At 40.1% G+C, this 11,956-nt stretch overlaps 1 protein-coding gene across 5 annotated transcripts in view; it reads left to right on the top strand.

The window, feature by feature from the left end:
* Window positions 1-590: 590 nt before the first annotated feature.
* Window positions 591-11,956, top strand: part of MINDY4 (MINDY lysine 48 deubiquitinase 4) — an 86,748-nt gene continuing 75,382 nt past the window's right edge. For 4 of the 5 annotated variants that reach the window (XM_064505686.1, XM_026096460.2, XM_026096449.2 and 1 more), the window contains exons 1-5: window positions 591-860; window positions 3,135-3,254; window positions 4,459-4,667; window positions 8,230-8,485; window positions 9,554-10,014. In XM_064505686.1, coding sequence (XP_064361756.1) covers window positions 798-860; window positions 3,135-3,254; window positions 4,459-4,667; window positions 8,230-8,485; window positions 9,554-10,014 — 1,109 coding nt within the window. In that variant the 5' untranslated portion in view covers window positions 591-797. Of the gene's footprint in view, window positions 861-1,094; window positions 1,273-3,134; window positions 3,255-4,458; window positions 4,668-8,229; window positions 8,486-9,553; window positions 10,015-11,956 lie in introns of those variants that run through there. The other variant, XM_026096442.2, reaches the window with a different exon arrangement.

Genomic DNA, 11,956 nt, shown 5'->3' with positions numbered 1-11,956 from the left:
TCCAAGTATTAAGAGGTTGCCCAGACTGAATTCTCCACCCTTGGAGAAGACCCGGTGCAACCATATCTAACTCTGCTCTAAGCAGCATGTTGGACTAGATGAACTCCAGAGGTCCTTTCCAGTCTAAATTAGGCCCAAAAGTATGACCCTCCAAAGTCCTTCCCCTTAGTATGTTGCACCACCGGCTAATATAGGTGCAACTTGAAAGGACAGATTCAACTGATGAATGCTCCCACCTTAGAAGTTACCAGCATGAGAGATTAAGCTTTCACTTAACAGCTAGGGTTTTTTTGCCCTTTTTTTTTTTTTTTTTTTTTTTTGCTTTTGGAAATGTGTAATTTTATTAGAAGAAACATACAAGGTTAAAATAAGTGGTAGCACAGAAGGCTGCAAATACATATGCTTCTTTTGATGACTTAAAAAAAATCAGAAAATGATCACCTGTCAGATTTGAGCATTCCATTCTCACATTTCATTATTTAACAGAGTTTTTACATTTTAAAAGCATTTACTGAGATGCTTATTGCAGTGTTATAACAAGAGCTCTTTTAGTTTTAAGTCTACCATTTGCTTCCCTCCCAGGAGGAGGAGTTCTCCCTGCTTCCGATGACATGGTCTCCACAGCAACATATCCCTGACACTGCACTGAACACAGCCCCGCTCATGCAGTCCTGCCCTCCACTGCTTCAGGAATGCAGTGGTTAAAAGCTGCACTGAAGAGCTGCAATGTCGGCAGATTTGAATGATTTGTTAGATGAAGTAAAGAATACGCCCACTAAACACACTTTGGGCTAAAAATGGATAACTCCTTTGTGGAAGAAGTGGCCGCATCACTGGTGAGAGAATTTCTCAGTAGAAAGGTAATTTGTCTCGATTTTCTCCAGCTAGTACAAATGAGAAGGACACATGAAAAATGTTAGACGTTAAAGATTAAGGAATGTGGGGTGGGATGGGGAGGGATGGACTTCTTCCAGCATTAGAGCAGCTAGTCCTGAACTGTAATAAGCCTTTTGAGTAAGCATCTGTACTACATTTCCCACAATGCCTTTTTATTTCTGAATATGGAAGCCACCTTCCTCTTTCTCTGAGGAAACCTGATTCTTACCCAGATGTGCCTACAATACCCAATATTAACTCAAGAAATGCAGGTTTCACAGTTTTGCTTTTAATTATCAATCTTGCTATTGCCCTTGGGATTACAAGATACACAGAAGACTTCCCAGACCAACTGATAACATAAAAAGACAAAAGGCAACACTGCTAGAAAAAATGGTAACGTGTCTTTTTCTGGTTTTCAGTTATAGCTTAGCAGACAGCAGATTTATGTGGGGGGATGGAAACAGGGAGAACAGGAAAAAAGAGGCCACTGTACTTTTCACAAACTTAATGCCATAAAGGAAATCCTTTGTACCGTATGTAAGCATAGGGAGAGTGCGATGGAGCAGAGGAGAAATACACCTTCACATTTCCAGGTAAAATTATCTACCTCCCTATATTTTACTTCCAATCCTGAGAAAATATTGCTGTTGTTCAGCCTAATCCCCTAATGTTGGCAGTGTTTGCTTATATCAGAAATTAAATGATCACAATGCTATTAAGTGCAACACAAACCCCACTTTTGTTGTCTGTTTTGCATCCAGTCTCCACACACACATTCTCGGTGTTTGCGAACAATGTTTAAACATTTGCTCATTAAATTTCAGATGCAGAACTCATTATTTGCCACTTACTGTCACATAGATATGACAGTACGAGGCTCAAGTCTGTCAATTCAACTGATCACAAAGATTTTTTCAAATGAAAGACATTTCCATTTCAAAGTTGGATATGCTTAAACATAAAATTCAATAAAAGCATAAAAGGAACAGGAATGCTGTACTGGCAAAACAGACCACAGAGCTTACAACAGTAACTTACACATATATTGCAGCATCTATTTCATATTACATACTACGGTGTCAAAATAAGGGACATGGAAATCCTTTGTGCTTCTGCACATATGTTTCCCCCTCTGTCTCAATCCTTCTTTAATACATACCCAAGTCAACTGTGAGAACCATTCTTTACTTGCCATGACTTGTCCTCGCATCCCTAGCTCTGAGCCAGGCAAACCACCTGCTGGGGAAAAAAAACCCAATCAATTCTTGTAGCAGTAACACTTTGTAGAAAGCACCAAAACACTCCCTCTCAAAATGGTGTTCTGACATTGCACTGCTTAAATAAGTTTGGGATTTGACCCTGACATTTCATGGGAAATCAGGCTCTACCCTTAGCAAGGCACCATATCCACACTTGTCTCTGAACTTGTCTCTGAAGCTCCCATGCATGACTATATTCTATATAGCTGAGGAAGTCTGAAGTGTGGTGGACCACAGCTGGAATAGGCTTGATGATGCAAAATTTTCATTTCAGTTTTTTAAAACTCATGCAAGGGATGGAGGCTTTTTCCTTCTTCCAGATAACAGCAACAACTTTAGGAGGATTCATTCTTAACACAGTTTCAATTAATATGATCTTTATACTGCCCTACAAACCACAACTGGGTACTGAGTCACACAAAGACCCCAAACCAGTTGGTTGATTTAACGGAAATCAGACTGATTTCTGACCAGAGACTGACTGGACTAGCCTCAACTAAGGATAAAGTTTTTGAAATTTTTTCCATACTGGCCAAGTTTAGATCTGATGTTTAGACTTTGCAACTACAGAAGCCAAAACTGCATTTAGGAAAAACTGTATTATCTTGATGGAAAAAAACAAATTCATTATTTCTGGAATTATGTGAACCACAAGCCCAGGTACCAGAACGGGGCTTCATACAGACCATTCAGTCTTACAAAGCTGTTACGCAGATGAAGTAAGCTGCAAGGTGGTTTGTTTTTTCATGTTTGATTATTCCTACCTCGCAGATAACATCAACACCGTAAGATACAGGTACTTCAACATGTGTGCTATAGCAATCCAAGACTGTATGATTATAGTACATGTTTTTTCAGTTGGCTTGTTGTTATTAACTACTGCCATTTTAGTACATCCAGAAGTTTCATATTAGGTCCAGCAAAGTCAAGAATAAAAGCTCTGGTAACTAGCTGTACTCTCTTAAGTACCCTAAATCTGACACTTCTCCTTCTCAGGGTTTGAAGAAAACTATCGCTACCATGGACCGAGAATTTCCACGTTCGGCACTTAGCATCAATAACAGGAATGAACTTCGAAATGTCCTACATCTACACTCCTTATACAAACAGAACAAGGTAAGGAAATAGATCTTCCTCCCAAGAATGTGGTGATCATATTCTGCGAAACTAGGCCAGACAGATCAAGGCTGAAGTACTCATCCAAACTGCAGAGTACTCAAGCCCATATACACTATTGCATTGCTGTGGACATATCGACAGATCTCTGGAGTACTGGAGAGCGTAACATTGATCCAGGATTACACTACAGTTCACGGGACTAACCTGAGAACCTGGCAGTCCATGAACCCTTGTTACAAACTGCAACCTCAAATGAACAAGAAGCAGTTATTCATTTTAACACCTACTCCATTGTTATGGCTAGATTATTCAATTTCACAAGTATCTCTGCATGCTTGTTTTTATTTGTGACTTTATATAAGACCTGCAAGATAGGATTACACTTTTACTATGTACTCACTCTTTAAGATAACACAGACCACAGTGCCTGATGTCAGGGACATCAGTGGATAATTTCCATTTGGTCCCTAAAACCAGTCTTGGCCACTCATGACTTCAGGAATCATGACTCTTTTGGCAAGCAGCATCTTAATGATAAAGCTACCCATTCCTAGATCATTAAAAAATAATAAAAAACACCCTTCCGCTCTATTTACATTACTGCAGCAGACACTGTAACTTTTTTTTTTAGCTTAATTCCTAGAACCTCATCTTCACAGGACCTATTTTCTCATGTACTACTGCAAAATAGTAAAGCAGTGTGTGGGGGGGGGGAGGCTGTTGCCTTAAAATTTGGAGTTAACTCACGCACAGGAGTAGAGTTCTAAAATTGATGCTTCTCAGAGTTCTGATAATATGAAATAGAAATACTCTAGTCAGGTACTAAGAAGAATATAGACAGTTCATTCTACATCCTTCTAAAATTGACCAAGTAACACTAGCAAAGGTGCATTCTGGCATAGTTACCACACTATGTTTAGCTAAAAGAACGTCCAAAAGTGCTTGTTTTATCTGTACCGTGCCTACTTGGCTGGCTTAGGAATTCAAATCTGTGAGCTTAGGAAGTTCCCTGACATGTTCTAGTTTCTTGTACTATTTATACAGTCACATCCAGCATAACCTGCAAGCAACTGAACCCAGAAAGTGTTAAACATTTTCAGCCACTGTACAGTGTAAGAGGAAATATCCTATCTCAGACTACAGCAAGACTGATGAAAGAGTTTTAATAGTCACCAAGAGTTTTATTTTTCTTCTTGAATAGGCAAAGGAGAATCCACTGAAAACACTTCTTGAAATTATTACTAATTACTTCCTTGAGCACGTCCGGACTTCTAGAACCATAACATCAAGTTCTGCTTTGACAAATCCTCAAAGTAAGAGCTCATCAGTTCAGCTACCCAACTACTCAGATGAAGAACACATGCATCAGAGCACCATTATGTCCGATGTGAGCAAAACTGAAGACTACAGGTACATCCTTTTCTTTCTCTTTTCCCCATCTAGTCACAACTTTTTTCTAACTGAAACAGAATTAAAAGATTTATCATTTATACCTTCAGCTACACTACTTTTTACCAGTTATCCTAATAACACAAAGCTTAAACTGCCGTACTATTAAAACCTCTTATGCAAGCCACACCTTCAAAAATACTCTTGTATGCACCTTACTAATTATTGAGACTTGATCTCAATTACATGATTTGGTCACTGAAGCATACACAAATCTGAGCTTTTATACTCGACTGAAAAAAATTCAAATGGAAGCATATTCTACTGGAAGACTAACTACCTGCACTCACACAACTGCTATACTCATGCATTGCACATTTAAAGGCAAGGCAGACTATCTTAAATTCAGTATTGCTACAAGAAGCATAGATTAGTTCCATCCTGAAACTTATCTGAAAAAAATGTGTAGCCAAGTCTTTCCATTGTGTTTATTAGTGTCTCATGGTGGAATAACAGTCCTACCTGTGCTTGAATAGAAAGTTTTTTAAATGGCCATTTGTAAGGCACTATCAGCACAAAAGAAGCAGTCAGCTTCCCAGCCTTGACTCTCATGGACTTTATCTAATTTTAATCCTCACCCTAAACACAGTGTACTCAAATTAGCTACTTCTGAGCATTAAAGCTTGCAAAAACCCAGCAAGTCTTTCCTCGTAGGGAAAAAAAGCCAAGGCTTTGGAAGCTGAAGTAACCATTTGAGAAGTAATTCTTAAAGAGAAGGGAGTACAGAAGAAGAACAAGCTCTTTCTCTTTTTTGGATACAGGAGTTTCCAGCATGTTCCCAGTGCTTTTCTCTCTCCCCGTGTCTGATGCTCTCGCACCTCACGCTGCCTCACAGCTCAGGCCTTCCTCATTTTCCTCCCCTGCCCTGCAAGACACAGCAGCTGCCCCACTCCCCCTGCAGTGCCTGCAGCCCCCCAGACTTTTTTCACTTGGGAAATGGGCTTTCACAAACCGAGGAAGCCCCTAATACCTTGCTCTGACACCTAAAAGCGGCACCGAGCAGAGCGGACACAGCACCTCATACGCACCAACACCCCCCCACAAAATGGCGCCTCCCCCACCCCACCCCCACCTACAGCCCGGCAGGCGCATGCGTATTGGCAGAATAGGCGCGAAAAGGAGGGGGGCGGCAAAGAGAGTGCTCGGTTGTTGGCCCAGAGAGGCCCTCACTGCTCAGGAAGTGGCACCGTAAGGAGCCGCTCTGCCTTATACTTAGGGATACTCTATGATTTTTAATCCTCCGCGGAGGGGGCAGACATGCGCAGTGTGTTGATTGGCGCCGCTCCTCGCAGCCGGCGGCCGCTGAGGGGTAAGATCCGATTTGGGTCTTTTTCCTTTTAAAGGTTTCCTTTTAAAGGCCACGTGGCTTTTACACCGATTTTCACGGCTTCTCAAGCACCGTGCTCACCAGTTGGGTGGCCGCGGGGTTGGCGAGGCCAAAGACGAGTGGAGGTGCAAGGGCCAAGTGGGTGTAAAATAGGCTGATTGTGGCAAGATGGAGAGTTCAGGGTTTCACACTCTGTCCTGGCGTAAACCAGGGCCGCTCTGTTATTTATAACAGTGCTTCTTAATTTTATACCACCTGAGAATCTAATCCTTCAAACACAAATTTATCAAGAAAATTCCTTCTAATCTGCCACTGGCTGTACATACTAAGAACCTGCTTGCCATATATGCGCTCCCTTGCATAAAGTCAGAGCTTTGGTTTCTCTTTCTGGGTACGTATAGGCATATTCTGAGCAAGGCAGGTGAGAAAGTCTGAATCAGAGCCCCAGATTCATCAAGGATAGAGGAAGACGGTGGTAAGCACATCCTGGACAGTTGGCTTCATTTATTCCTTGGATCAGGTCTTGTGGTGGCCATGCAGTTTGACAGCACTTCTGGCCCTCGGTGTGGTAAGAGGAAGAAGCCACAAGGCTGCTGTAATGAGGAATGTCCTAGACAGATTTCTGGGCTAGCTGTCCGCTTCCTTTTATTGCCCACGAAATAGATCAGTGAGAGAAACACCATAGCAGAAGCGCGGGTCGGTGATCCTCCTCACTGTTTCAGCCCTCTCTGGGCAAGGGGAAATTAGGCATCACTGTGTCAAGCAACCAGTGCCTGAAATTAGTTTTTATTTCAACTACCAGGATAATTTTTAACAGTGCTTGTAGGAGTCCAGACTGTACATGCCAATAATTACACAGATTCAGTTTGCCAATTCCTTACTAAAGACTAACTAAAGTTGTACTTACTTCCATCTCTCTCCTTTTAGCTGACCACTTCATGTTTTTTGAAAGCCTCCAACTTAAAACAGCCCCTATGTTGACAGACGTCGCCCTTTGGCAACAAGGAGTTATGTGGTCCTAGGCCAGGAATAACAGTCCTCAGATTTTCTAATGCTCTCGGAGATTGCTCATTTTCTCTTCGGTTTACACCTGAGGCCTATACCTGAGGCCTGTCTTCACAGCACAGGTCATGAGCCTTTGAAAAAAATTTAACTGGTTAAATAAAAGGGATATTTTTGTGATATGAGACACTTCAACTCACAGAATTGTTTTACTATGGAATAGGATCAAGAAAACTGTCCTGCAATAAAAAACAAAGATTAAAAGACAGTTTTCTTGATGCTATGATTTTTGGGTTTCCGAAAATATGAATTATGTTTGTAAGATGACAGGAAATAGGTCTCAATGAAGTGGGAGTAAGTCAATGTAAGAACTTCCATTTATTAGTGATCTATTGTTATACAGCCATTGAAAGAGATCCTGATGGAGAAAATTGAATTCTGAATGGTTTCTAACAGCATGTATTAACAAGGCACAAATGATTTTTTTTAGTAAGAACATGATTTGTAAAAGGTTATTTTTGAGAAAGAAATCCATATAGTGTTATGCAGAAAGGATCAGAGATCCAGATAAATCATGCTTGCATTTCAGAAAAGGTTGTTTATAGAATTATGTATGCGTACAAAAGTAGATGCAAAGAGTGACTTATATAAATATTGAAAAGGTCAAATGACAGCAATGTAGCAACCTATTATCATGGAAAAGACCAAATATAAAATGAACCTTTCTGTTTGATCTAAAATAGATGTTCCACATTTGAACAAAGCATGAAAGAGGTCAGTAGAGTCAGTCTGAGTTATATGTAACAGAGGATGTTAGCAAAAATGTTAAAATGGTTTTCAAATTGCCAATCATGGAGATGAAGAATGAATGGAATTGTTCTTGATGGCAGCTTAGAAACTATCTGATATGCTATATATGGTTTGTTTTTTCTGTTATGATATTGTATGTATCAAAAAAGTAAGCATAAGATTAAAGTATTACACATGCTATAACTGATTGTGAGACATAGTGATGAAACTGAAATAGTGTCCTGAAGACCTGTATATAGATTGAAAAGTGATCATGTTTGAGAGCCATCGATAGATAACAAGAGACTTGACACCAGTGCTTTAAGTAGACAAGCAGCTATTTTTCTTGGTTTCATTGTATATCATTTTGCTATTTAAAGTTTTGCGTCTTTTTCTCACTTGTAGATACGATGTTGAGGATCCTCTGGATAAAATCCTTCCATCCAGAAAACATCAGCACAAAAGTGAAAGATGCCACACAGGGACAATACACAACACCCACTCACTCTCTGATGGGGATAAAAAATTAAAAGATAGTCGGGAAGATTTAAAAGCAATGAGTTCTGAGGAGCTGAAAGCCACGGTGAAGGAAAAGCAAAGGTCCAGGTCTGGTCTCATTGTCAGAGGAATGATGGCTGGACCAATAGCAAGCTCACCAGAGGTGATTTACAACCCTTGCAAAGTATCAGGCTTGACCATGGATTTTTATATATAAACTTCTGCAATAAATCATTTGCACATACTATTAAAATGACTTCTGCATGTTAACCCATTAAATCTGCAGTCTGTAAATACGTGGTAAGTTAGGGCAGTGATTCTGGTTACTTTAGAAATTATAACTCTTTCAGAAACAACCATTAGGAACAACACACGAACTACCCTCAGCAAATCTGTGATCTTTAGCTAAAGAATGTCTTTATAAATCTGTTTTCCATTTTCACTATATTGTATCTCTTGACAGCTAGGATTTTCCATTTTCCTCAGGAAATTGCTTTTTTACTTTAGCAATATCTACAGCTCCGAAAGTTTTCCTAGATAGGAGTACCGGATTTCCTTAGACTTCTCTGAAACCCCACATTTAATCAGTAGGAGTTTGTGGTTCAAAAATTACTCTCAGTTAAGAAATGTTTTCATTTTTTACGATTCTCCGTCAATAAGTGTTTAAGAAACAATTTTAAAATTTGTTCCTCTTTTTTTCCTTCGTGCTGCTTAAACAGAAACTTTCTCTGTGTAAAATTACATTTATAAAAATGAGAAAGTGAGGCACCTTAAGCATGTAATTTGGATAATTCTGAAGACAATATGGAAGTTAAGTGGATTAATTGGATTTTTCTAAGTATCTTTTATTTGGAAATAAAGACCAGATATCTGTAATGGAGAGTTTTTGTAGTAAAAATGTCTTGTAGGTCTTGATTTCCTCTGAGTTGGGTACAGCCCCAAATTCAAAAATTTTTGAGGTATTTTGTTGATGCTCTTGGATGAAAGAAAGAAGTTCATAAAGGCATAGAACAATTTAAAGTATTTTTAGTACTGCTCAAATTTTAAGTGAAAGTGTATTTCTGTTCTTACTTATTATCCAAAAGTTTTACATAACTTACTATCTACCTGATTCCTAGTAATGAGGAAGTTGTTTAGTGCAGAAGTTAGTGATAGAGCTTTCCATTGCTTTTTGTGTTTATTTGAAGATGCTTGAAATTTAATCTATGGTTTTAATGGTACTTATTTCTAGGATTTGCAAAAAAGGAGGCTTTCAAAACGATCCATTAGCATAAGCAGCACAGGACAATTCAAGGGTGAAGAACATGAAAAAAATGACCTCAGTGTCCCAAGTACTGATTTCCAAGAAGGTAAAGGATCTTCAACACAATCCACAAGTTTCTTCTCTTCACACGGTGATAGTGACTTGAAAGGAAATACAGAATTTTTCTCAAAGACTTTGTCAAGCTCCCACACGAGTTCAGCCTCTGAAAAACTAAAAAACTTCCCCAAAGATACAGATGACGCTTTTGGCAAACTGCTGTCTGAAAGAGAGAGGACTAAGGCGGAAGAAAGAAAATCTATTCCAGGCTTTGATACAGACAGCAATGAAAAAAGCCTTAAAGTGATTGCTCCTCACAGACATTCAGGGACTGGAAGAGAGAAGAGAGAAAGATCCCTCAAGAAAAATGAGAGTCGGTTATCAGGCCACAGGTAAGAATATTTGTAAGAATGTTATACTAAAAGGTCCAGAAAGTCTGACGGAGGATGAAGAGTGACTGAGGTTTGCTTTCTGATTTCCCTGAGGGAAAGTAGCTGGAAGAGGTGAAGAAACGGAAAGGCAGAGAAGTTTTAGTATTTATTTTATTAACTTTTAGCATCCTAAACCACCCAGGACTCCCCTTTTAGTCAGTGGAGAGACCCTAGAGATGTTAGTTTCTCTTTACTGCCTATAAAGAGATCTGAGGATAATTAGTTCAGACTTAAACAGCTAAATGAAGGAATATCAGCCAATTGCATGGGTATGTCCACATGGTTCAGTGCAGTACTGTGTCGAGATATCCCAACCATACCCAAAGAAGCTGGTTTAGCTGCCAGCGCAATGCTGTACCACACAGAGACTGCACTGAGTCCTTGAAGCAGGATAGCCCATGTCATTGCAGCATTTAGACTAGGCCCAAATAGTATCCCCACACACTGTGATGCTGTTGCCACACTTCAGTGTCTCATAGTATTTTACTCAAAGTCAACTCCATGGTTTTTTTTGTAGCGCTACATTGCTTCATATTGATGTAAGACATTTAGAAAACCTCCTTCTATGAGCTCCAGATATGTATTATTGACCTTTTTGCATCTTTTGCTCTTGGTTGTTTTGATCATTTCTTTGTGGAGGCTTATCTGTCCAGATTTTAAGAGTGGGAAGTGTGGGATTTTGTTTGTTTGAGGGAAGCTAAAGCAACAGGGCCCAGACTGCAGCATCTCAAAGCCGTCCTCGTAGTGAGGCTGTGACTTGGGTTAGATTTTGAAATGCTTCAGGCTGAGTCATCCATCAGGGTTTAACCAGTCTGAAATTCTGAACTGCTGGAGACGCTGTGGGTTTGAGCCGTGCAGGGAGACTTTGTGCCCTGTCAATGCGTATCAGTGATTATCATGATAAAAACAACTACATCATATCTAGTGCTTTTCTCAAACAACTTTAAGCAGGGAGTGACTTTCATTCTGCTCATACTATAGATGGGAAAAGTGAAGCAGGTAGAGGGAAACTTTCATGCCAGAAGTCACACATCAGGTCAATAATAAAGTCAGACATAGGGCTCAGGCACCCTGAGTGTTGGTCCTGTGTGAGAAGTGAGTATATGTTATAATTGGTAGAAATGGTTTGGAGTCTTGTCATCTGCTGCTGCATAAACTAAGACACTTGGCAATGACCTCTGTTGGGGGCCATAAAGTAGCATTTCTGTTGTACTAAATTTAACAGCTATGTTGATGGGGGGGGGGGTTAAGTGCTGAAAGGGCAAACAATTTTTTTTTCCTTATTTTTGTTTTCCTGTTCAATTTGTTATAATAATGGGACACAGTGTGATGAGGGCCTGTTGGGATCATGAGTAAAAATGATACACTGAGTCCCTTCACATTTATGGTAGATGCTGCAGGAGTTAGCAAATGAGGAATCTATTGGGCCAGCTTCTTATCAGGAACCAACACAACAACTAAAAACAGCCACTGGCCTAATGCAGTTGTTTACCTGTGTTAGCAAACGTTGCCTGCGAGAGAATACTACAGTCTTAGGTCTCAAAATCCACAAGAGGTCAGATCTCCCTTACATAGTGTTCTGGGGAGCTGAGATACCACGGACAGTAGCCGAACCCAAGCAACACAGTCCGACTGTTGCTGGACTGAAACTGGTGCTTGCAGATCCACCTTCGATGTTTCTGCTTTCAGAAGGATTTATTAGGTCGTGCATGATTCAGTATGGATGCACAGAGCCAGCTTGGAAGCCACTCTGGATGTAGGAACACCCGGGTCTGACAGATCTGGGGCAGGGCTATCACATTGCCTCATTTTTGCCAGTTTCAGGATTGTTTATTATTTCAGGCTCAGCATTAATTCAGGTAGAGAATACAGCTTTGGTGGGCTTTTGACAGCTCCCCAGCAA

The sequence above is a fragment of the Dromaius novaehollandiae genome, chromosome 2, assembly GCF_036370855.1.
Source record: "Dromaius novaehollandiae isolate bDroNov1 chromosome 2, bDroNov1.hap1, whole genome shotgun sequence".
Classification (NCBI taxonomy): domain Eukaryota; kingdom Metazoa; phylum Chordata; class Aves; order Casuariiformes; family Dromaiidae; genus Dromaius; species Dromaius novaehollandiae.
This window is presented reverse-complemented; position numbering and strand designations above follow the sequence as displayed.